The sequence below is a fragment of the Pristis pectinata genome, chromosome 27, assembly GCF_009764475.1.
Source record: "Pristis pectinata isolate sPriPec2 chromosome 27, sPriPec2.1.pri, whole genome shotgun sequence".
NCBI lineage: Eukaryota > Metazoa > Chordata > Chondrichthyes > Rhinopristiformes > Pristidae > Pristis > Pristis pectinata.
This window is the reverse complement of record NC_067431.1, coordinates 24,763,292-24,790,394: the sequence shown is the minus strand read 5'-3', so window position 1 is coordinate 24,790,394 and position 27,103 is coordinate 24,763,292. Positions and strand designations below refer to the sequence as shown.

Sequence of the window (27,103 nt, the reverse complement as noted above, 5' to 3'; positions counted from 1 at the left end):
GAGATTTGAACATGAGTAAGGATTTTAAAATCAATGCATTGCTGAATGAAGTTTAGCAAACACAAGGATGCTGGGTGAGTGGGGTGAAGTGTAAGTAAAGACTGGAGATGAATTTTGGAGGACCTCATATCTAAATCTGATAAGTTGGTTTTAACATGGACTTGCTGCTATTTCATCAGGAAATACAACAACCAATTTGCCTGCAGTAAGGTCCCACAAACAGCAGTGAGATAAATTGACCATTGGTCTATTTTTGGATGTATTGATGGAATTAGAGTTTGTTGGATCTCTGGGAGATTTCCCCTTTCTGCACATAGTGTTCACGTTTACTGAAAAAAATGAAGCAGAACACCAGAAAGAGAAAAGGCTGGTGCAATCTCTACCCCCAGTTCTGAAGAAGGGTCCCTGACCCAAAACATGGTTCTCCCTCCACGGACACAAGGCACTACAGATGCTGGAATCTGGAGCAACAAACAAAATGAAGGGTCCGGATGAAAGGTCCAAATGGAATTGGTGACCGTCCATTTCCCTCCATAGATGCTGCCTGACCCACTGAGTTCCTCCAGCATCTGGTTTGTTGCTCTCCTTCCACAGATGCTGCTTGACTGGATGAGTCCTTCCAGCACTTGTGCTCTTGAAACTGGTGAAATCTTTGTTATCTTGTCCTTTGCACTAAATTGTTAACATTTCTGATTTGTTTTGAATGTTTCAATGTGTTAAACTGACTACTCCCAGACTTGGTTTCCCAAACAAACAGAGAAGTGATTGTATTTGGATTGCGATACATTTGAGATTTAACTTGCCAATTCTTTTAACCCCACAGGAGAGGTTTATTGCCATGAGTAGACTGGTAATTGCCTTCACAAGCTCTCTCATATCACAGCCAGATGCTGTTGTATCGAAAACAAAATGCCTAGTTATGGCTTGTAAACCTGCCACCCAGAAGCATTGTCTGATGGTGGAGAGAGGAGTGAAGTATCCTGGTTCTGTAGGGAATCCGTTGGTTGGGGATGAGTTTGGCGTAACTGACAAGGAATATCAAACCCCAAACTGGTCTGACCATTGCCTCATTGCTGGATATTTGCTGGTCAATTGGCATTTGTGCTACTTTTTATAGAGCTTGAGGCCCTTTATGTTCTTTCAACCATTTTCTCAATCTGCCTTGCCCTGCCACTTTCAACAATTTATGCACATTTAACACAAATTCTCTCTGTTCCTGTACCCTTTGTGGAAGTGCCCTGTGGTTTAAATTCGTTCTTTGTTCTTTCTATAGAAATGTAACACTTTGCATTTTCTGTGCTAGTCTCATCAACCACTCCAGCCTTTCGACAGTTCCTTGAAGTCTATAACTATCCCCCTCACAGTTTACTATGCTTCCAAGTTTTGCCATCTACAAATTGCCTTGTACATCCAAATCAGGAAAGGCAGTGGTCCTGGTACTGACCCTAGGGATTTCACTGCACGCTTCCCTCCAGTCTAAGAAACAACCCTACACTACTACTCACTGTTCCTGTCACTTCATTGATTGTCTGTCCACACAGCTACAATGCATTTTATTATTCCATGGACTTCATTCCCAATGCCATGCCCTTGATGCAGAACTTTATCAAACACGTTTAGAAAGTTCACAGATACTAAGGTCCCACATGATAGCCTGGTCCGGAAGGTTAGAACACTTGAGGTTCAGGATGAGCTAGCCAACTGGATACAAAATTGGCTTGACAGTAGAAGGCAGAGGGTGACAGTGGAGGGTTGTTTTTCAGCTTGGAGGCCTGTGACCAGCGGTGTGCCACAGGGATCGGTGCTGAGTCCCCTATTGTTTGTCATAAATGTTAATGATTTGGATGAGAATGTAGGTGGTAAGATTAGTATGTTAACAGATGACACCAAATTTGGTGGTATAGTGGACAGTGAAGAAGGTTATCTAAGGTTACGTCAGGATGTTGATCAATTGGGTAAGTGGGCAAGGAAACTGCAGCTGGAATTTAACTCAGAAAAGTGAGAAGTGATGCATTTTGAGAAGTTAAACCAGAGGAGGGCTTGCACAGTAAATGACAGGGCCCTGGGGAGTGTTGTAGAACAGAGAGTCCCAGGTGTACATCGTACATAGTTCCTTGAAAGTGGCAACACATTTAGGGTGGTGAAGAAGGCATATGGCACACTTGCAGTAATTGACTGAGACAACAGTTGGGACGTCATGTTACAGTTGTACAAAACCTTGGTTAGGCCACACTTGAAATACTCTGTGCAGTTCTGGTCACTGCACTACAGAAAAGATGTAATAAAGCTAGAGAGGGTGCAGAAAAGATTCACAAGGATGTAGCCTGGATTGGAGGGCTTGAGTTATCAGGAGAGACTGGACAGGCTGGGTCTGTTTTACCTGGAGCGAAGGAGGCTGAGAGGTGACATGATAGAGGTATATAAAATTATGACAGCTGCAGATAGGGTAGATAGCCAATGTCTGTTTCCCATAGTAGGGGTGTCTAAAACTAGAGGGAATAGGTTGAAGGCGAAAGGGAAGAGGTTTAGAAGGGATGTGAAGGGTAAATTTTTCACACACAGAGCAGTGGGTATCTGGAATGAGCTGCCAGAGGAGGTGGTGGAGGCAGGAACAGTAACAACATTTATTGGTATTGGTTTATTATTGTCACTCGTACCGAGGTACAGAGGAAAAACTTGTCTTGCATACCGATCGTACAGGTCAATTCATTACACAGTGCAGTTACATTGGGTTAGTACAGAGTGCATTGATGTAGTACAGGTAAAAACAATAACAGTACAGTGTAAAGTGTCACAGCTACAGAGAAAGTCCATCTGGACCGGTACTTGAATGAGCTGGACATAGACGGATATGGAATTAATGTAGGCAAGTGGGATTAATAGAGATCAGCATGATGGTCAGCATAGACATGGTGGCCGAAGGGCCTGTTTGTACGCTGTCCCACTCTGTGACTCCGTCCATCCAGCTGTTCCATTAGATTCAGCCTTCTGAGTTATGGATCCAGTAACACAATGCTTCCACTCCCGCACTTAGCACCATGTGAAAACAGCCAGCAGAACCACCACCTCAGTCTGTCAGAGACCCAGGTTCAATCCTGACCCCGGGTGCTGTCTGTGTGGAGTCTGCACGTTTTCCCTGCACCTGAGTTTTCCCTCGGGTGCTCTGGTTTCCTCCCACATCCCAAACACGTTCAGGTTAGTAGGTTAATTGGCCACAGTAAATTGCCCCTAATGTGTGGGTGAGGGCTAGAATCTGGGAGGAGTTGATACAAATGTGGAGAGAATAAAAAATGGGATTAATGTAGGATTAGTGGTTAATGGTAAGTATAGACTCAGTGGGCCGAAGGGCCTGTTTCCTTGCTGTATGACTCTATGACCGCATTAAATGTACTTCCTTCATCAGCTCTATTTGTTAGCTCATCAAATAGACTTTAATAAGTTATTTAAACACTTCCTTTAACAAATCTATGCTGTTTTTCTCTAATCAATCCACACTTGGTCTAATTCTGTCCCTGATGATCATTTCCAGAGTTAACCTGATTGGCCTATTGTTGTTGAACCAGATCTTTCCTTACACTTTTTTTGAACAAAGGTGCAACATTTGCAATTCTGCAGTCGTCAGGCATCAACCCTGTTTCTACAGATGTATGGAGATTATGGCCAGGGTCTCCAAGTCTCCTCCTTTCTTCTGCAACTTTGGGCCCCTTCTGCACTGAGTGATGTATCCACTCAGTACTCGTAGCTTTTCCAATTTCTTTTAATTAATTTTTAACTCATCCACCACCTCAACTCCACGATCCACTGATGAAAATGCAGCAACACTGTCTTCCTTGGTGAAGAATGATGTAATTTGCTCAGTTAGCGCCCAGACACAGATGGGGTGACTGCTTCGCCGAGCATCTGCGCTCCATCCGCCATGGCCGCCTGGATCTCCCGGTTGCCAGCCGTTTCAATTCCCCTTCCCACAGCGACATGTCTGTCCTCGGCCTCCTCTACTGCCAAGGTAAGACTAAACGCAAACTAGGGTCCCTCGTGGGATGCTCATGTAGAAGATTAAGACGCATGGGATCCATGGTGACTTGGCCATTTGGATTCAGAATCGGCTTGCCCATAGAAGTAAAAGGGTAGTGGTTGATGAGTCTTATTCTGGCTGGAGCTCTGTGACTAGTTGTGTTCTGCAGGGATCCGTACTGGGACCTTTGTTGGTTGTGATATACATGAATGATTTGGAAGGAAAATGTGGATGGGTGGGTTAGTAAGTTCGCAGATGATACAAAGATTGGTGGCATTGTGGATAGTATAGAAGATTGCCAAAGAATGCAGTGAGATACAGATCAGTTGCAGACATGGGCAGAGAAATGGCAGGTGGAGTTTAATCCAGCCAAGTGTGAGGTGTTGCACTTTAGGAGATCAAATGTAAAAGGGACAGTACACAGTTAACAGCAGGACCCTTAACAGTGCTGATATACAAAGGATCTTGGGGTCCAAGTCCAAAGCTCCCTGAAAGTGGCTTCACAGTTTGACAGGGTGGTAAAGAAGGTGTATGCATGCTTGCCTTTATTAGCTGAGGCATTGAATTCAAGAGTCAGAAAGTTACGTTGCAGCTTTGTAAAAACCTGGTTAGGCCGCATCTGAAGTAGTGCATTTAATTTTGGTCGCCCCATCGTAGGAAGAATGTGGAGGCTTTGGAGAAAGTGCAGAAGAGTAGTCTACAACCCGGTGGCATGATCGCTGAACTCTCCAACCTCTGGTAAACTGCTCCCCCTCTGTTCCTTTTCTCTCTCCTCCTGATCTACCCAGCCCCTTTCCGCTCTTCCATCCTCTCCATCTGCCCGTCCCCCCACTCTTTCCCCTCCCCCACTCTTTCCCCTCCCCCACTATTCCCATCCACCATCCCCACCTCCCTCCCTTTATTCCAGGCTGCACCTTCCTCTCCTATCAGATTCCATCATCTTCAGCCCTTTGTCACTTCCACCCGTCACCTCCCAGCTCCTGCTCCACCATGCCCACCACTCTTTTATCCTGACCACCTCCCCTCTATTTTTCAGTCCAGACGAAGGGTCTCGACCCGAAACGTCGACTGTCCGTTTCCCTCCATAGATGCCGCCTGACCCGCCCAGTTCTTCCAGCTTTTTGCGTGTTGCCCCAGGTTCCAGCATCTGCAGTCTCTTGTGTCAGCGCCTCAACTGTGCCCTCTGCCCCCATGAATCAGTCTCCTGTTTGGTCTTCAATTGTCCCAACCTCTCCTTTTACCATCTGTACACTGTCCAGATGCCTCTGAAAGATGTTTGCCATTGGTCTTTTCTCACACTCTCTCTTTGCCTCTCTTCTTCCTTTTATTTCTTCTTCTCTGAACTTCTTGTAATCAGCCTGGTTCTCACTTCAATTATTGATCAGACATCTGTCACAAGCATCTTCTTTACTGCTTCCTTAAACTTTTAATCTCTTATCTAGGGAGTTCCGGCTTTAATTTTCCTACCCTTTTCTCCTGTGGGAACTCAACCTGAAATATCTCCTTTTAGCCTTTGCATTGCTCAGGATGGTCTCCTGAGCACACTCAAAGCCTCCTCCTCCTCATCATCCCTCACGTTACTTTCCAATCTAAATTAGGACAGTTGACGTTCCTGATTTGGGCTTTTCCACATCTCTGTAACTTCTCTGTAAACTTTTTGCTCTGTGCCCTTCCTATTGGTTGGTGGCCTGTAGAATAGACACAGTAATTTAATGGCACCTCTTGTTTTTTCTTAACTCTGCCCAAATAGATTCTGATCTTGATCATGCCAGGGCATCATCCCTCTCCTCTCCCCCTCCCCCTCTCCCCCTCTCCACCACCCTAGCACCTCGCCCCCCTTCACTTCCCTATCTTTCATGAACATCCTTGTACCAGGTATATTCAATCCCCTATTTTAAGCCAATTTTGACTATGCTTTTACTGTGTTGTACATTTGCTGTAAACCTAACTAAGATCTTTACATACTTGTTCTTAGTTTGGTACTATTTCTTGCTCTAGTGTTATCCATCTTTCTCGATTCTTTTTGCACATTTTTCTCCTTTTCAGTGCTACGCCTTGGTGTCCATCATCTGTAAACTATGTAAACTGTCCTCTGCTCTCCACAGCCCTGTACATCTCCCCACATGACCATAGTTCCACCTCCATTGAGGTATAATCCCTTTGGTCAGTTTTGGTTCTGCCTCCTCTAGAACTGATCTCAATGCCCCAGGAATCTAAAGTCTAGCCTCGCTTTAATCTGCGCTACCCTCCAGATTCTGTGCTCACCAGTGCGTGGCACTGGGTGAAATCCAGCAATTACTATCTTGAGGTCCTTTTTAAACCCTTTCCTAACTCCTTCAAATCTACCTGCAGATCTCATCCCTTTTCCTACCTCTGTTGTTGGTACCGCAGCCTATGGCTCAGTCCCTTCACCCCAAGTTAGCGATGCCCTGCACCAAGTTAGCGACACCCATTACCCCGACACCAGGGAGGCAATCCACCATATGCGTCTGTCATTAACTGTTGCAGAAACACCCATCTGCCCCCCCTTCTTATGACAACTGCATTATCTTTGCTTCCATGTTCTCCCCATTCTGTGCCCCCTCCATGCCCCATAGTTCAATGTTTTGGACTACACTCCCTCTTCCACCAATCACTTCCACGAGTCTCTCATGCTGAGGACAGGTTTAAGAAAGGCGCACTTTTTTATTTCAAAAGCAAACTTTATTGATAAAAAAATACTTTGAAGAAATACAAAATAGTAAGTGGCTTTCTTTACATTCATAGTGTTGTCCAGTCTATGCATTCATAGTATTGCCAGGTCAGTACCTTTGTAGTGTCATCAAGTTAGGACATTGTCTGTACAGAGGCCCAATGTCACACATGCAGTCTCTTCGAACAATACACCCTTCAAGTGTTTGCAGATCTGTTACACAGGACCTAGTCCCTCACTGTCGAGTGCCAGCAGGACCTTAGAGTGCAGTCCTTCCCTACAAAGCTTTGGCATTGGCTGCACTAAACTTCAGTGCAGACCTTAGTACATCCTCTGCAGCCTGGAATGTGCACGAGCCCGGAGGTGCCTGCGGCTCCTGCCCTTTCTACCCACCTGCTATCCTGAACTCTCTCTGGCAGCAGAATATCCAGCTCCTGGAACATATGATCCATGATGAGGCACGGTGGTGTAGCGGTTAGTGTAACCCTATTACAGCGCCAGCGACCCAGGTTCAATTCCCGACACTGTCCCTAAGGAGTTTGTACGTTCTCCCTGTGTCTACGTGGGTTTCCTCTGGGTGCTCCGGTTTCCTCCCACATTCCAAAGACATACGGGTTAGGAAGTTGTGGACATGCTATGTTGGCACTGGAAGTGTGGTGACACTTGTGGGCTGCCCCCAGAACATTCTACGCAAAAGATGCGTTTCACTGTGTGTTTCAATGTACATGTGACTATTAGTTATTTTATCTTATCTTATAAGGGTGGTTTAGGGAGCTGTCTGAACTCCCAGCCTCCCCATGGTGAAATGTGGCCTTGTGAGTACATCCAACTAGGGAAAGCATCACCACCAAATCATGCCTATTCGTTGTGTGGTGCCATTGGCAGGAATCACTAGCTAATAGTGACAGGAGTTGAGCCTCTTGTGCTAAGAGGGGGAAGCTGTTGCCTGACTTCTTTTGGGATGAAGTAAACACTAAGCCCATCTTCAAATGGTTACTGCCAGCAGGCAAGTGATCTCATGCCTGCCCCCTGGTTTTAATATCTAATTGTTTATCACTTTTGGCTTAAAGACAGCTGAAAGTAACGTTTCTGCCGAAAATTTATCAAGGAGGAAATGTGATGCAAACTTTTAAATTAAACAAGAGGCTGCTTCAGTGCTGATGCTGGTCGACAGCCAGGTTACTCTCGGCTTGTTGACCATTTAAGGCAATGTTATTGCTCCAAACACGGGTGGCAGTAAAGTGTAGACAGAGGCCGGCTGTCAAAGAGCACCCAGAACTTGCATTATCAGAGTCTTTTCCAATACACTCAGCAAGAGATTGCCAACTCATTGCTCCGTCTGCAACAGAAGGAAGTTTGGAGCTCTTTTATAAATGCTGCTCTCCCTCTGTACAGAGTAAGAACAGCACAAGTAAAATGGTGGATGCACTCAGCAGAGAATGAGCTTGCTTTCCTTAAGTTTTTCAGTGGCTGTTTGTTTTGGTTACGGTCAGTCTCTCTTGCTTCTTCCTTCACTTTTTTTTTGGGAGATTTTCCCAAGCTTCTTTCCTGTTCCGCTGCCTTTGTAGAAGGCACCGAGGTACGGTTTCACAGATCCCAAGTGCCCTTCACGAGAGGCTGATGTTCATGCTTGCGCCTGGTTGGTGAGCCTCAGCAGTCTGAAAAGACGTTTAACCGAGTAACCTGCATTTGCGTAGCGCACTTTGGACCTTTGCTCGCTCCAGTGTTTGACGTGCATACACTCTTGTAATTGAGGTGACTCTTGGAACCAATCTGCCCTAGCAATGAGAGGAACAGCCAGTTAATCTGGTCTGGAAGGTGTTGGCTGAGCCACAGTGATGCAGCGGTTAGTGCCACTGCCTCACAGTGCCAGAAACCTAGGTTCAATCCTGACCTCGGGTACTGCCTGTGTGGAGTGTATACATTCCCTGCACATGGTTCCTCTGGATGCTCTGGTTCCCTCCTACACCCCAACAGACTCGTGGGCCTCCTGATCCTATCCACTGTGTGGCCTCGCTCTTGAAGACACAATAGAAATGTGAATGCAACAGACTACCTCAGGGTATATTGCCAAGTGCACTCCTCCCTGTGCAAATGCAGTTTGGTCCATAAACGTCATTGCTGTTCCAACTACAAAGTCCAAGGCCAAGATCATCCATATCTTATGAAAATGTGAATAACCAATGTAGAAATAATTAAAAACTAAATTTAAAAATTGCATACTGGTCCTCCCCAGGTTATGACGGGGTTTCTTCTGTTCCTGAGAACTGTTTGTAATCCGAACAGTTTACAAGTCGGAAATGCTACTGCCCAGCAATATATTTAAACAAAAACATTGGCCAATCAAGGGCAAAGTGTAGTTAAACCATGAAGTTTAAGTCAACCACTCAAATTTCTCTGCAAGACGTAATGACATTGCCGCAAACTGAGCTCCCACATGGCAGAAGGTGCCTCCAGCCACACAGCAGCTGGCAAATCCATCCCGCCAGTCTCCCAAATGCTCATTCATATGTACGGGTATCTGTTAGTTGGGCTATCATAACCCGGAGAGGACCTGCAAACCAATGGAGTTTAGTGGAGCTCCCATGAAAGAACAGTGTGCATCCTATAGGCTAACATTACCCCCAGTAATTCAGTAACATTTCCATGCCTGGTCTCGCCATGTTGCAGATTATGTGGATGTGTTGCATGAATGATAATGGTCTTATTCACCTGGTTTATGTGTAACGTAGGAATGAATCACGTCCCAAGCTGCAGTATAGATCCTCTCAGGAAAATAAACATATCAGATCCTATTAAAATGCTGTTTTGTCCTATGTTTGCACACCCAGTTCCTGTCAGTAAGGTATACGGTCTCCCCAAACTGAGCAGGATGTGGCAGTCTTTTCATATTGGAAGTATTTTTCATTGTCATAAAGGCTGTATTAAAGCATTTAGAGGTGGATATTGAACGTGCAGTTGACAACCAGTGACAAAATCAGGAGACAACCAATGTGCTGACAATTTTACGTATCTACATATTTTGACAGCACTCGTACAAAAGAAGTGAGTATGATTGGCTACCTCGACCGTCAATCAAGCCTGGTGATGGCACTGCTGTAGATGACCCAGACTTGATTGACAATAGAAATTTTGTGTGTAACTGTCCTTTCCCCCCCTTGAAGAAATATCCTACTTGGCAAAAATACTGTGGTTGGGCAAAGTTGCTGTGGTTTCTTCTTTTTAAGTGAACATTTTACCACTTTGTGTATAAATCGATTGCATGATATGAGCCCAGGCATTTGTTCTGCTGTAGCTGCTCCCTTGTCTGCACTCTTATTTTTATTAAAGAGTTGTTACGTGTCCCCCTAATGCTGTTTTAAAAATTCTAAAAAGATTGCAATATTCATCAGAGCTATTAGGGTGTACTACAATTGCAGGCACTCTGTTTCAGAGACTGCAAACATTATTGAAAAGCTCCAGCTGAATTTCTTGCAGCTACCAGCACTTAGTTATACAGCAGAGGGCTCATCAACAGCCTTTAAGGTAACGGTGCACAACATCACCAGTACCCTCCAGCTTACTTCACTATGGCTGCACCAATGATTCCTGAGGGCAGGAACATGCTCCTGGGTTTACTGAAAGGAAGTTGAGAGACTAGTAGATGGCATTAGCTCCAAGAGGGACGTCTTCCGTTCATAGTGACCATGATGACTCTTTAGGGCCACAGCCAGGTGTTGCTTGTAGGATGTTGACAGGGGAGGGTGAGGATAGTGGTTTCTATAAGATCATGAGTGTAGTTTCTGTGTGTCTGTGCTTTGGGGAAGCTGTGATGGCAGCAAATGCCTGAAGCCAGTCAACTTGGTGTTATGGAGCTGATGAGGAGTTGCTCAGGAGCTACTTACATTTATCCATGAAGAAGCAACACACAAACTGCTGGAGGAACTCAGCGGGTCAGGCAGCATCTGTGGAGGGAAATGAACAGTCGACGTTTCGGGCCAAGACCTGGAAAGAAGGAGGGCAGAAACCAGAATAAGATTGTGTTAGGCCCAGACTAATGGGCATTGGAAGTTAGTTTTGGTTGAAGCAAAGTGGTGAAGATGCAGGTGTAGGATTAGTGCTTACCATGAGTAGTCTACAGATTACATGGAGTGTAGTGAAGCAGTCTGACTATGAATCAGTTTTAGTCTATGTGACCTCCAGCAGATTGCTTGTTGCCCAGATTTCAGCATCTGCAGTCTCTTGTGTCTCCCATCTGATAAAGAGCACTCACTGATGGAAAAAACAACTTTTCCTAATGCTTACAATTCAGACGCAATGTTATTTAAAAGTTGTTTTTTCCATCAGTGAGTGCTCTTTATCAGATGGGAGACACAAGAGACTGCAGATGCTGAAATCTGGGCAACAAGCAATCTGCTGGAGGAACTCAGTGGGTCGAGCAGCATCTGTGGGGACAAAGAAATTGTCAACGATTCGGTCATCAGTCCTGATTGCAGGGTTTCAACCTGAAACGTCAACAATTCCTCTCCTCCCCACAGATGGTTCTCAACCCACTGAGCTCCTCCAGCAGATTGTTTGTAGATCTTTATCAGATCGTTGTGCTTGAAAGTTTTATTGACAATGAATTGTGGGTGTTGCACTGTTCTGATGTCATTTGGTCAAAGTTGATGCCAGAAAAGATTTCACCTGAAAATGTACATTCAGTGTCAGTGACAGTTGCCAAGACACCCAGAAACTTAGGGAATTGCATCACTCCACAATAAAGCTATTTTTCAATCAATGTCACAATGCTGCTTTTGTTTTGGCTTTGCACAGACAAATTTCTTCTACTCTGTTTTTCTCACTTCCAGTCGATGGGCTTCAGCCAAGACTTAAAAATGCCACCCATCACTTCCACCGTGGGAGGGGCTCAGTGTCCTGGACTTCTTTCCTTTGACAGAGGGTTCAGTAGGATGAATAGGATTTGAGGAGAGATGAGAAAATATTTCATTCAAGATAAGATCTTTATTAGTCACATGTACATCGAAACACACAGTGAAATGCATCTTTTTGCGTAGAGTGTTCTGGGGGCAGCCCGCAAGTGTCACCCCGCTTCCGGTGCCAACATATCATGCCCACAACTTCCTATAAGATTCTGTTGATCCTCCATTTTCCTGAGGCCAATTTATATTAGCTAGATGAGGACCTTCAATTTCACTGAATGACAGCATTCTCCAATATGGAAGAAGACATGGATTGGATTCTGTTCATTGATACTGGCACCTTCTGGACCTCCAGCTGTGTAGGATCTTTATTGGGGCAGATTTTGCCTGACAGGGGGAGCTGACTCATATCCCAATTTTCCCTCACTCAGGCCTTGGTTGATATGGCAGATCAGGTGGTGGGGGCTGCGCCTTGCTGAAAAAGATGGTGGAGATAGAAACCCTCACTGCATTTAATAAGCACTCGGATGAGCATTGAAAAGCTGTGACTTGCAGCGCTGGGAACCAAGAGCTGGGAAGTGGGATTAACCTTTAATCCAGTTTTAGCCGCCGACTCCACACCAGGCTGTGATTTACAGAAATTTATTGTGCTGTAAATTTCAATGATTGCGGACCATTTTGTTGCTTCTTCTCACATCCAGTGTTAACCAGGTTAACTCTTTGCTCAAGTTGCGTTGGTTTTAAATACAGGTGGCACAGCAGTTTTACACAGAATCAGGGACCCAGGTTCGATCCTGACCTTGGGGTATTGTCTGAGTGGAGCTTGCACGCTCTCCGCGTGACTACGTGGGTTTCCCTTGGGTGCTCTGGTTTCCTCCTATGTTCCAAACACATGTTGGAAAGTTGATTGGCTCCTGTAGATTGCCTGTCATGTAGGAAGTGGCAAAGGAGATTTGATGGGTATGTGTAAGAGAATAAGTTGCAGGGCTCTAGGAAAAGAGGAACGGAAAGTGGGACTGATGGAATTGCTCTGCTGGGAATTAGCATGGACCTGATGGGCTGATCGGCCTCTGATTATGCTGCAGATGTGAGTAAGAAGAACTTTGTTCTCCACAGTAACCGCTGATGACTTGCACTTGTCGGGCATGAAGACTCTAGAACATGTGGCAGTCACCGTGACCATATCGCACCCAGCTCGCGGCGCCCTGGAGCTGACACTACACTGCCCCAGCGGGATGTCATCACTCATCGGAGCAAAACGCCTGATGGACAGGTAAGTGGTCTGGTAGAGGAAGCTTCCTGAGCACCTTCCCTGAAATCATGGAGGAAAATGCTCTGGCTAAAATGGACTGGGATTGGAATCTCAGCATTGGTGGAGTACTAGGAGTGAAAGGGTCTGGTGGAAGTAGAAGTGTGTCAAGAGCAGATCGGAGGGGGAATATCTAAATGACTGTTGAAGTATGCAGCAACATCTGAGGAAATTGCCACCTTGGACACAGCAGGAGTGTGGTCAGGGTCAGAGACTGGCAAAGAAGAATATTAGGGAGCAGGCAAGAGTTTAATACCTGCAGCAAAAACCACAGCCAGCACATTGGTGAGCAATGGGTAATCAATAAAACTCCACTGACATCAGACATCTCAGAAGCAAGGAACCTCCCTGATGTGACCACTTAATTGGAAGCAGATTTTAGCCTTTGAAGTATTTCACTCTGAACAAGGTTTTGAATTCGGAAAATTTCCCAGCTTTCTTCAACTTAATGTCGAGGCTTATTTTACTGCCCACAATATGGTGGAGGATTGATGAATTTCAACGCCATGCCCCAGATTTGCCTTCTGTCAGATTTCTGAAAGGGCTCCAAATGTCTCTGAGTTCAGAAATATTCAAAACCATTGAAAATTTACTAAAAATGTTAACAAAAAATTAAAATCAGGTCCTTGATTGCTGACCCACAGAGACATAGCAGTCCTCTATCCCTGTGTTCCTAAACTTTTGGAATTAAAGCCCAACCTGTTCAACCCTGCCCTCCCTCTCTTCCCCACTCCATGATTGCTGAATGACGTCATGGGCTATTCCTTTTAAGGAGATTGAGTTATCTCAGGGATTCCCTGTGACTGCTAACAGCCCTTTGGCTGGGTAGCTGGTGTGCTCAGTGTATTTTTGCTCAATTTTTTGTGAGATTTCTCACTAAATTACCTCAAAGTCATTGAAGCCTTGAATCATATAATCTGTAGAATGCCCCAAGGGAGGGATATCGCACACCCCAAGGTTGGAACCGTTGCTGTATACAGCAGGTAGTGCAAAGCCAGTCAGCTGTGCTACGAAATAGACACTTCGACCTGATGACATAGCTACACACTTGCTGCCTTTGCCCTTCCAGCTGCTAGAGATCACAGGTTTACACATTTCTGTGGTAGAAGCATTAGTAAACAGGATTGAAAAACTTTCCTAATGGAGGAGAAAACTGGAGAACCCTCCATGTCTGTCCCTGCAATATTAAATAGAATTTTGTTTTAATTGCTACACTTCAAATCGCCTTCACGACCAACAGTTGAATTTACTTTTGTCCACTACAGCTTTTCTTAAGAATGAAAGCCCTCAGAAACTGTGCAATGTTTACCAGAATATATTAAATGACATTAAGTCCATAACTGGTAATTAAAAAGCAGACTTGGCAAATCTCAGTTTATCTTTATTACGTTCATTGAGCTTAGCTGTTGGTATTTCTGAAAACCACAATGTTGTTTGCTTTTATTCATGGAAGTTAAATGTGCATGTGTTGTGCCTTGTGTTATACAGTGAATGGTGTACATTGTCATGTTTGTTGTCAAGGTGGATAGTTCGCTTGATGTATACTTGCGAGCAGTGGAGAAATTTGTCTTCTGCACCATGCACAAAGCACATGATACATCCACTTTGAACTCTGAACTTCTGAAATTCTGTTCCTTTGAAGTCAATGGAACACAGATTTTCAGAAGTGGAGTTTTAACATGCATGCATAACCACATCACATAATCAGGGATTACCACAGAGGACAAACTTCTGATGATATGTTCATCTCCATGAATTAGGTTAAAATATGAAGTTGAGAGAATAGAATCATTAATAAGTAGACCTTTGTTACATGAAGTTATAATAGAGTCTAATGTTGGTTTATTGGCAAATGAATCAAATCACTTTACACCAGGTAAAAATTGGTGCTGTGAGGGAATGTCTGTCTAGTCCAGAAGTAATCTGCATCAAGGGTGGAGTGAGTTTACACAGTAGTCACCTGTATTTTGCACATCTTCAGAGTGTGGGCACTGCTACCAATTTCCATTTCCTATTTACATCAATAAGTTGGGCCAGGTTTTACTGTGAGACCCAGTTCTACTCTCCCTTGGGTTCCTCATTGTCCCACATTTACCAGGTTCAGATTCACAACACCAAACATGCTGGTTAAAGAAAATGAGCCCAATCAGCCAAGCCCTGCACAGCACTAGGACCTCACGCTGTGTAATAATGAGATTTATTATCACTGACTTAGATGTCGTGAAATTCGTTGTTTTGCAGCAGCAGTGCAGTGCAAGGACATAAAATTACTATAAATAGTGCAAAATAAAAGAAATAATGAGGTAGTGTTCAACAAGGTCCCATGGATAGGTGAGACAAGCCCTGCCCACAAACAGCTGAGAAGACCTTTGCCAGAGGACTGTCAAGCTTCCAGCTTTGTCATCTGTCAAGCTTTTGGAACACCTCTGAATGTCCCCAACTTTATAAATCTTCATAAACAATTACAAATTAAACAAATAATTAAAAATATTTAAATTGAATCAAACGCAGTCACAAAAGTATTACTGAAAACACAAATAATTGAGAAGTATCCTATCTTATTCCGCCGTACTTCCTCGTAGATATAAAATCTCCTTTGAAATGAGGACCCTATGTATCCTGCACCAGGTCTAATTTGGCACATGGTCTGTGAGCAGACTCCTCTGCAAATCCAGAACTTGCTTGCATTTACAGGGGTGATTGCTGGCAGTTTGCTGTGGAACTTCTCTCATTTATCAGCAAGGTTCATCTCCAGCATTGTCACCATACATACAACCCATTCCCCGGACACCTGCCATGCTCGGTGGGTTTACAGGAACCATTGATCCTTCCACTGTAACAGTTTCAGAACTAATGGTTTTACTGAACTTTAGAAATTGAGAATGAAGGATATAGGCTTCAGTTCTTAGGAATAGAATTACTTCGTAATATTTCTGAGGGATTATTAGGTCCAATTAAAATATTTATTAATGTCATCTGGCAGCAATATAGGTTTTCAACGCTGAAGGCTCTGTATATTGAGAGGGTTTCATTTGGACATTTGAGATCATTTTCATCCAAGGTGGAAGGTTGGTAGGATTTTCATTAGTTTACTCTTTGATGCTTTTTTTTAATATATTGTTTTAACTAAATTAGTTTCAGTAAATTTTCTGACAGGATGTCGAGATTAGGGGAAGAGGTTGTCTAACATTATCTTACTCCCCTGAGGTAATATTACCTCTGTTAAATGCACACATACACATACAGCCGTCACCAGTATACCCAGTAGGACTTTATAATCTGCACTGTGTACCTATCATCACTGGGGGAAAAAAAATCTTGTTTCAAAGCTCTGAAACACAATCTTTAGACCGTGTCTGGTAAACCCAAACACTGGTTGAAATGAAGTCTGTCTGGCTTGTTTTTCATTTCTTGTGATTAGTATTGACGTCAATCTGGTGATAATAGGATTGTTCTTGCTAGGCATTTAGTAGGGAAAAGTTATCTAATTTTGCTTCTGCAGCTGCTGAATATACTGAGGACTGTTGGTTTTAACAGATAAGTTGAGAGAAATGAGCTGTTGCAGCATGCGCTACCCTTGCAGAGAAATTTTTCGAGGCAGGAGACGGACATTAAATAGGCAATGTGCAGCAGGTCAATGAATGTTTCTTGCGAAGGCCTGTTGCTTTAAAATTCTGTTGTGAATGAGGCACAGTTGTGTAGCAGTTAGCGTAACGCTATTACAGCGCCAGTGACCCGGGTTCAATTCCTGCTGCTGTCTGTAAGGAGTTTGTACGTTCTCCCCGTGTCTGCGTGGGTTTCCTCCGTGTGCTCCGGTTTCCTCCCACATTCCAAAGACATACGGGGTTAGGAAGTTGTGGGCATGCTATGTTGGTGCCGGAAGTGTGGCGACACTTGCGGGCTGCCCCCAGAACACTCTAAGCAAAAGGTGTATTTCACTGTGTGTTTCGATGTACATGTGACTAATAAAGATATCTTGTCTTATCTTACATTGTGTGCAATAGGACAGCCCACACAGAATTAACAAGCTCAAAGCCCTTCCATTTGTTTGCTCCACCATTGCGGAACAAATTGAGGAAAACAAGTTGGCCAGGACCCTGGTTCAGGAGTGTGGCTGTGTGGGGGAGAGACCCCCAGTAGAGATTAAGAGAGCTGGGGGTGGTAGTGGTATGGATGATCAGGTTCTTAAAGGTTGTGGGAGGTGCTTCTGAGGGCGAGGACCATGATTGTTTGCTGAGGTTGGATTGTGGAGTGGAGATTGGATGCGATGCATAAGGGAGGGCCCCAAGTTAGAGCTGGAGTCGTAGGAAAATGGGAAGTTTTGAACTTAAAAGGGCATCAACCTGCAGCCAGTTGTACACCACAGCATCCCGTGACTGGAACCTGCTGAAGAAGGACTGTTTGGTCTCACCATGGCATACCTCATATTTTGCAGAAGCTTCCCAATGTGAGTTATCCATACTGTCTCCTGACCAGGCATACAACAGAGAACACTGAGGAGGCAGCATCTAGGCTTTTTTTAATTTCTGAAGTATATTTTATTCATAATATATATATTAAATACTATTGGGACATGTCTTTCTCTGCATTCATTGTACCAATTCAATACATTCTCTTACAAAGCATCAATGCCACTCATTAAACACTGCATCCATAAAACATTTGGGAGACTGTTACACAAGGCCCAGTCCCTCAGTATCCAGTGGTGGCAGGACCCTGTTCTGCAGGTTTGTATTGCAGACCTTTGAGCACTGCTGCTCATGTAATAGGATGTTGTACATAGAGAGGAAGTGAAAGGAATATCGCAATGTGCATACCATGCGCAAAGCTATCAATTTTCCATTAAAATTCTGCTGCACAGTTCACATAACCATCACACCATCCAGGAGGAATTCTAGTTCCCTTTCTTTTAGAGGAAATATTTTTCCTTTTCTAGGTAAAGATTTTCAATGTCCTTTCTATCCACATTTCCAGCAAAACTCCATGACCTAGAAATTACTCCACACCATTTTCGTTGGCATAAGACAGTTGGTTTCAACACGGGTTTCCCTACTGAAATGTTGCAACATGTCATAGTCTGCAACATGTAGCCCAGCAGATGTGATCTTTGCAGCAATCTCTTTAAGGGACATATCAAGCAACACTCTTCCAGCCACTGAGAAGTGCAGGTACTGAATGAATGAGTGCTGCAGTGACAGAGCAGGGTGGAGGGCCTTGGAGAGGCTGCTGAAGAACGGCATCTGCTCGAGGCATATTCTTTGTTCCTGAGGCCACAGAAACTCTCCAGGGCTCCTGCCAGAGAGGTCCCTGTGAGGACATGAGTGCAATCTCTGAATGGCTGCTCTCTGGAGAAGCCTGCAATGGAGGCAATTACCCATGCTTGTTCCTGTGGACTGAAGGAAGAGCAGATGAAGTCTTCTCTCCTTGAGTATGGAGAATGGGAGACCTCCGTAATGTAGCGTTGTGCAGCAAACCATGGGATGTAATGCACGCCGTCTTTTTCCCGGGGAAAGGGAACCAAAGACTAGAGGGCATAGGTTTAAAGTGAGAAGAGAAGGGTTTTAAAGGGACTTGAGGGGCAACTTCTTCACGCAGAGGGTGGTGCGTGTATGGAACAAGCTACCGGAGAAAGTAGAGACAGACACAATAATAACATTTAAAAGACATTTGAATAAGTACATGGATAGGAGGGATATGGGCCAAATGTGGGCAAATAGGACTAGTTTAGGTAAGCACCTTGGTCAGCACGGATGAGTTGGGCTGAAGGGCCTATTTCTGTGCTTTATAACTCTATGACTCTATGATACGATGTGGCAGAAATGATCCTGACAGGAAACTGAGAGTGACCCTGATTGCCACAGACAAACGTGAGGTTGTAGGACAGAGACAGTGAGGAAAAAGAATGGCCTTGAATATAGTTTGCGAGTTGTCCCTTTAAATAGCGCAGTTTCACAGGTTCTATGAGTAAATAAGAACCATTGTTTTTCAGACCAGTGGGGTTGAAAATCTCACTGCAGGCAAATTTTGCACATCATGCTATTGTTCTATATCAGAAGGTTAGCTCAAGGAAGAACAAGATTTCTGCAAAGAAATGAAGAGTGAAATTTCCTGCTAAGGTTCCCCAAAATGTTCTTAAAATTTCTCAGCTCTGCTCTAACCTGATTTTCAACAACAACAGCCCCATTTTCTTGGGGTTTCTAGCCCCTGGTTTCTGGATCAGAGAGGATATAAACGTCAAAATAAAGGCAGTCAAGAGCGAAACCTATTCTGCACTTTCTCCCCTCCTCCAACTCAACCCTTTACTCCATTCAGTATAGATTTTGCCTTCAACTACCTGAACTAAGGAATTCTCTTCCTTAACATCTCTGCCTCTGAGTGACCAGGCTTTTGGTTACCTACCTCCACATTTCCTTAAGTGGTTCAGCATTGAATTCTGCCTGAAACACCTGCAGTCATTGTACTATGTTAAAGGCACTATTTAAATACAGATTTTGTGTTTTTCAATCCAACAGAGCATTACAAGTGCTGTTAATTTTTTCCAATGCAAAGATCTATTATTCAATACATTGGGCAGCACAGCTGTTTGAGCTGCTGCCTCAAGGCGCCAGAGACCCAGGTTCAACCCTGACCTTGGGTGCTATCTGTTTGGAGTGTGCATGTTCTCCCTGTGAATGTGTGGGTTTCCTCGAGGTGCTCTGGTTTCTTCCCACATCCCAAAGAGATTCTGTTTTGATGGGTTAACTGGCCACTGTAAGTTGCCCCTCGTGCAGGCGAGGGGTAGAATCTGGGGGGAGTTGAGAAAGTGCAGAGAAAAATCAATGGGATTAGCGTAGGATTAGAGTAAATGGATGGTTGATGGTTGGTATGGACTCAATGGGCTGAAGGGCCTGTTTCTGTGCTGTATCTCAATATAAATCTATGAAATATCTTCCTTTAGTATTTTCATGACAATGTTAAACTTACAACATTTTTTGTTAGGTTGGGACAAATGATTTGTTGTTGCTCAAAATCTAACATCTCAACATAAAACTTTTGGGATTTGTGAAGCCACCATCCACTTTAACAAATCTTTTCGAAGGGAAGTAACTCACGTTGAACGTATTCATCAAAGCATCATTGAGATTTGGAAAAATTAATTCAAAATATTATAAACCAGTTCAAAAGACTTTTTTTTCCCCAGAGAGGGTAAGAACAAAGTTACAGACAAATTGAGGAAGCTGATTAAGATTGAACAAAAAGGTTGAACAGGGTATTAGGTTGATTGGACTTATCCTCCACTTAATATGTCCATTTGTAGGCATGTCAAGGATCTGTCTGATTGTGGGTGTCCCAGGTGAATTTAGCAGCAAGGATGGCTCATTTTACACTGTGCCTGACTGCCTGCTGGGTTTTTTTTGGTCCTGTTGGAGATCTAAATTAAATTGGCTTCCTGAGTTGCATGCTCAAAGGGAAGTTAACTCACCTGATTAAAAACCAGCTGTGGCATCTGTGGAAACCAGCTGTGGAAAGATTGCATCTTTCAAATTTTAATCTCTGAGAAACTATCTAGTTTCTTCAGGCTTATGTTCCAGGGCACTCAGTGATGATTGAGGAAAAGTGAAAATCATATCAGGTGTTGGAGGATTTTATTTTATTATTCCTACTCCTGTTTTGATAATTACCATAAATACTCCCATGTTTTTAATTTTGTCATAAAGTGATACAGCACAGAATCAGGCCCTTCAGCCCGATGTGACCATCAAGCACCCACTTACACTAATCCTACACTAATCCCAATTTAATTCTCCCCACATTCCCATCAACCTTTCTAGATTCTACCACTCACCTACATACCAGGGACAGTTTATAGTCGCTTGTCTTTGGGATGTGAGAGGAAACCGGAGGAAACCCATGCATTTACAGGGACAATGTTCAAACTCCACCCAAACAGCACTGGAGATCAGGACTGAACCATGTTCTACTAGCGGCACAACTATCCACCCCATTCATTTATTCATGAGATTTGGACAATCTGGGAAGGCCAGCATCTGTCTCCAGATGCCCCTTGAACTGAGTGGCTTCCTGGGCCATTTAAGAGTAAACATCATTGAGTTGGACCAACATAACTCAGGGATAAGGGTGACAGATTTCTGTCCTTGAGGGCATGAGTGATCTGAATGGATAGTACCATGGTTGTCATTCCTGGTGCTAAATTTTTAATTCCAGTTTTATTTTATTACTTGAATTTAGATTCATGAGCTGTCATGCTGGGATTCGAACTTGTCTTCAGATCATTAGTGCAGAATTCAAACATACAAACTCTGGACTTAGCAGCAGAAGTGGCCCACTCAGCTCTTTTAGCCAGATCTACCATTCAATAATATCATGGCTGATTTGATTGTAACTTGCCTGTTCCCAGTAAGCTTTAACAATTTGCTTATCTGCCTTAAAAATATTCAAAGACTCTGCCTCCACTGCTCTTTGAGGAAGTGAGTTCCAAAGACTTTGGATCCTCAGAGAAATAAAAACACCTCATCTCTTGTGTCTTTGTCTCATTTCTATCTTAAATGGGTGACATTTAAGTAATCCATAGTTGTAAATTCTTCCACAAGTGGGAGCTCCCTCACCATATCCACTTTGTCAAGACCCCTCAGGCTCATGTGTCTTCCCCCCTCCCCCCTTTCTAAATTCCAGTGGATTCAAGTCAAGCCTGTCCAACCTTTTCTTATTAGACAATCTGCCCATTTCTGGTATGTGCTATCATTACATAATTAGAATCAGCCGAATGTGTGGACTTCAATGGTGGCAGTGATGGTGCCTGTTGATGTGCTAAGTGGTGACAAGTGGATCTGAGCGCCCTGGTCCCCACATAAATAAAACATCTCTGGATCTTAATTATGCTCCAGTTTCCTTTGCTGGTGAGTTTCCATGACTGGTTTTTGGCAAGGATGGGATTCAGCCTAGTTATGATCTGCTCCTTGGAATAACAGTCCACGTACATCAAACTAATCTCCACGGTCAGATAGCCTTTGGACCATATGGCGTGTTCCATGGATGACAGACAGCCACTACCTGTACCCAGCTGATGTAATCATTTCTTTCAATAGAGAGAGAGGGAGGGAAGTGAAAATATCAGGTTTTGACATGTAAATCATGTTGGCAGTGAAACAACTAATCACATTCCAATAAAAACATGAAGAAAGCACCAGGTAATTGAGAACAGGAAAAATTACTCCTGTGAAACAATAGTGTTTGAACCAGGAGGCAAAGAGACCAAAGCCCAGTCTCTAAGCGGAAATGAAGACCAGCTGTGGCTACTCTGTGCTTGAAACCAGCTAATTGCAGTAAGGTAAGAATTAACAAGCCACAGTTCACTGACAATGGACAGAGTGTCCTGTCTGGGACAGACAACATTCTCTACTGACTGACACACACAGCAGGAACTAATCATACCACAGACATACAGCACGTACAGGCCTGTCTTACGATAATTAGACACTGACATTTTTGCGGGAGTTCTGCCCTTCCTTACCTCATCAGCAATAGACATTGCTGAGCTACCGACCACACAGCGGCTTCTTTTAACAGCTGTAGCTCAAATTACATTCAACTACTGAACGTACCATTCTTTATTCTGTCATTAAGCCTTAATCCTTGAGAACACTGTCTACCTGTCTTTTCTCATAAACCTTTAAACCTTTGCTTAACAATTCACGGATTTTAAATTAACCATTGGCCAAGCATCAGTTGCCATTTTTCAACATCAGGGTGGGTTCTGACAGGACTGCAGGCTCTGGATTGGCACTCAGGTGTCCGGATTGCACGTGTTTAATTCTCAAGGGGTGCCAGTGGCTGTCGTGACCTTGGATGACTACATGGCTCCCCACGTCCCTCTGGTCTCGCTGCCAGTGGCTGTTCCACAGGCTGGAGTGTTCTATGAGCAGACAGACGTGCAGAAACTAAAGTCCCACCAGCCCCCCCCCCCCCCCAACTCCCTGATGTTATTGAGTCAGAGAGCCACACAACTCAGACACAGGCCCTTCAGCCCAGTGAGTGTGTGCTGACCATCAAGTCCCCATCTGTACTGATCCCATTTACCAGCACTTGGTCCACAGCCTTCTGCACCTCGGTGATTCTAGTCAGCTTCTGTCAACGTGAGCAGTTAACAGCCTATGCCCCTACATCTAAATGTCTCTAATGATCAGGGCCATTCGGAGATAGTTGAAACATCATTTAAGCAATTTTAACAAATCGTAAACAATAAATTAATTTAAAACATATTTGACTTGTGGAAATTAATTAAACATTAATATTCATTAACATAAAGTTTAAAAAGCATTGACTTTCACTAAAAAAAGAGTCAGTGACCCTGTTCAAGTGATGTCAGCTCTGGCTGTCGTAAATCTTAGGGCCAGCAGAATGTGTAACCGGCCACTCCGCTCAGTCTGGACTTGGTGCTGAGTCCGGAGCCAGAGCAGGGGGTTGGATGGGCTGCACCACCGGTGCATTACTTCCGCACAGCAGTACACAGACATACCAATGCAGAACAGGAACTGCCGCCAGCTAGTGTTGCTCCACAGAATTGGCGACCGGCCGTCAGTGTGATCCAGTTCATCATAGATCAGGCCTGTTTGTTTTTTCTCCATTTGAACCCAATGGAATAGTTAGAAGGGGAGGGGATGATAACAGCTGGCTCTTATCACCACTTGTACACCCATTGCTCAGGTTTATCATGTGTGATCCGGCAGTTTTGTTGTACTGTAAGCTCCCTTCTGCAGTACTGGCCCTTGATTTGGCAGCAGGATCTTTGTGGCTCTCTCCAGTTCTTTAGTACAGGAGGAGCTGGTTCACCTTGGAGCGAAGAAGGCTGAAAGGAGAGTTATGGTTGGTTTAGACTGAGTTGGTAGAAGAATGATGTTCACAGCCAAATGAATCAAGGGGGACGTGGGGAAAATAAAAAAAGGGGATGCAATGAAAACCTTTTGCAATGAGAGTGGTGATGACCTGGAACGCACTGCTCACTGGAAACAGAATCCAGCCGGACTTGGATAGATCCGTCAAGTGAGGATAATTTGCAGGGCTGTGGGAAAAGAGCTGGGTAGTGTGACTGAAGGGATGGCTCTACTAGAGCCAGCACAGACTCAATCGGATGAACGGTGGCCTCCTGTGCCGTAACAGTTCTGGTTCCATAAATGGTGGGTTGAGGGTCCATGCAGACTGTGCTGACAACGATGTGCACACATCACTGTTTGTTGCCATGGATCTGGAGTGCCCTCAAACGGCCCAACAGCTCGCTGACCAGAACATGTTCTACTTGCATCTAACACTATTTTACCATTCCATTTTAAAAGGAGCCTGTTTAAAAGATTAGTTGCTCCAACAGCAGTGACAGGGGACTCTTTGTTTTAACAACCTCTGGAACAGGTTCTTTCCCTCTGATGTCTTGGATCTTTATGAACACCTTGTGTGTGTGTGTCCCTGCTTTGTGTATCAGTGACTTTTGAAGATGATCTATCAGTACTTATCAATACCCCTTGCAACCTTGTCATAGCTTGTTGTAAAATATATATGGTTCACTATGAATCACAACTTAATCTAATCACAACAAAAGGAAATTAAGTTTCTACGACAATAAACTAAATGCTGAACCATTCAATTAGTATATGGGCGACTTTGCTTTGCTGAGTATTATGGAGCTGAAGTCTACATTTTGCATGGGGTAAAGTGCTCCATTGATGTGTGTATACACTGTGGGTCAGTGGGATTATACAGAAATCCCCAAGTGTAGAGTGCACTGAATTTTCTCCATCGGATGCAGGTATCAGTACACACCCCACATCAGACGATCAACTACTTAAAACTGTCAACAGTTGAAAAGAGCAAAAGCATACAGCCCCTAAACAATGTCAGTCATTTGCCCCACACTCCCAAAACCAGACCACCAGCCTGTGACTCCACAACTCATCAGCTGTAAGACTTCTGTTTAAAGTTTCCCACATGAATAAGGTAAAGTGCCCACAGAGGACAGCAGCTGCACAGTGAGCTTCATTCCTCACAACAACCCCTACATGTCTCCATCCAGTACAATGGGGTAGGATTAAGTTACTGGACCAGCATATACAGTGTTTCATCATGGCAGCAGGGGCATTTAAATTCAAGTATTTAAATAAATCTGGTAGTAGTATCCATGAAACTCCTGGATTGTTGTCACGATCCAACAAGGGAGAGAATAATTAACCACATTCAATGGCACCATCATCATCGACTTTCCTGTAATCAATATCCTGTGGGTCACCATTGACTGAAATCCCAACCGAACCAGCAACAAAATCCTGTGACTACAAGAGCAGCACAGGTATTGGATATCCTGAAGGGAATGATTCACCTTCTGACACCTTAAAAGTCTTTCTATCATCTGAAAGGCATGTCAAGAATGCAATGGAACACACTCCACTTGACCAGATGAGTGCAGTTGTAATTACGCCCTAGAAACTTGACACCATCCAGGGTAAAGCAACCTACTTAATTGGTCTCCCATCCACTAGTTCCATCACCAGCACTGAATTCCAAGTCCTGCAAGTCCAAGTCCAAGTCGAACAGCATTCCAAGTCCTGAAGCCCTCTCCCCAACAACGTTGTGGAGGTACTGTCACCAGAAGAACCACAGTAGTTCAGGAAAGCAGCTCACCAGCACCGTCTGAAGGGTAATTAGGGATGTTGGCCTTGCCAGCAATGCCTAGATCTCAATAACTAAATAGATGGATTGATAGATTATATCAGGAGGGAGGGAGGGAGAAAGAGATTGATAGATTAAATAGACAATTTAGGTTGATCCACCAACTTCCTTCAGTGAAGGAAATCTGCCATCCTTACCTGTCATCTAAGGACCTGCTGAGTATTTAAAGGTTTTTCTGTTTTTATTTCAGATTTCCAACATCTGGAGTATTTTGCTTTTTGTTCACTAATGTCATTCAGGGAAGAGAATGTGCCAGCCTTACCCAGAGTGGCCTATATATGACCCTTCCCCACGAATGTGGTTGACTCTTAACTGCCTTCTCATTTCAGGGCTAGTTAGGGATGGATCCATATCCCATCATAAAATAGTATTCGCCCCTCTCCCTCTCCCCCTCCCTCATCCTCCCTCCTCCCCCCTTCCCCACTCTCTCCCTCCCCCTCTCTCCGACCCTCTCTCCCTCCCTCTCCCTCCTCTCCCTCCCCCTCCCTCCCTCCTCTCCTTCCCCCCTTTCCCCCTCCCCTCTCCCCCTCTCCTCCCTGCCCCTTCCCCTATCTCCCTCCATCCTCTCTCCCTCCCCCTCTCCCTCTCCCTCCCTCCCTCTTCTTGACCCCCTGTCCCCCCCCCCATGGTTGTTTTACTTCCCCAATCATCGATGCATGCAGGGTGGTTTGACTCAGTTGCTCATCTTCCAGCAATCAGTATCTATTGGATTAAATATAGCCAGCCTCATTTACCCAATGCAATCACAACAGAGTATCGGACAAAACCCTACCCTTACTTAATACATCTGTTTTTCAACTACATCGATATGGAGAGACCAAAATATTTGCAAATTATTGCTTTTGGTTTCAAATAAATACAGGAAGTAAGCTCTGTAATGGATTAATTGCTCTTCATAAGAAATACAGCTCATGAAACAGATTAGTCCTTACAGTGTTTCAAAACAAACTCTGAGTTAATTTCAAAATGTGTTTGGTAGTATTATCATTCCACTGAGTCAGGTAATTCCCACAAACTTAAAAACTAGGAGCCAGAGATGGTCACTCAGTCCCCTCAAACCTGCTTCTTCATTCCTCAAGTCCATGTTTTATCTTGAATCTCATCTTCACTTTCCTGTCTGATCCCCAGATCCTTCGATTCCCTCAGTGTCAAAATTCTTTTACCTCAACCTTGAATAAACTCAATAAATGGGTATCCTTGTTGGAGGAGTCCAAAGAGTTAGATCCGTCATTCCTCTTTTATATGGACAACTCTTCCCATTGGCTCTGGATTTCTGTCAGAGGAAGCCACGTGGTATCTATCAATGCTGTCAGAACCTTGAGAGACAAACTGAGCTTACCTCTCATTCTACTCAGTTCCAATGTGTGAAATGGAGCTCCTGATTATTGTTGATTTAATCAGGCAATAAGATCCTGTATTAATCATCGGTTAAGCTTGATATTTATTTATTACTCACATGTACATCGAAATACACA

The 27,103-nt window shown here is 44.1% G+C and overlaps 1 protein-coding gene across 1 annotated transcript in view; it reads left to right on the top strand.

Moving 5' to 3' along the window:
- LOC127583555 (proprotein convertase subtilisin/kexin type 7-like) overlaps window positions 1–27,103 on the top strand; it is a 231,374-nt gene that overhangs the window by 183,436 nt on the left and 20,835 nt on the right. Inside the window, exon 12 of the mRNA XM_052039648.1 lies at window positions 12,722–12,878. Coding sequence (XP_051895608.1) covers window positions 12,722–12,878 — 157 coding nt within the window. The remainder of the gene's footprint in view (window positions 1–12,721; window positions 12,879–27,103) is intronic.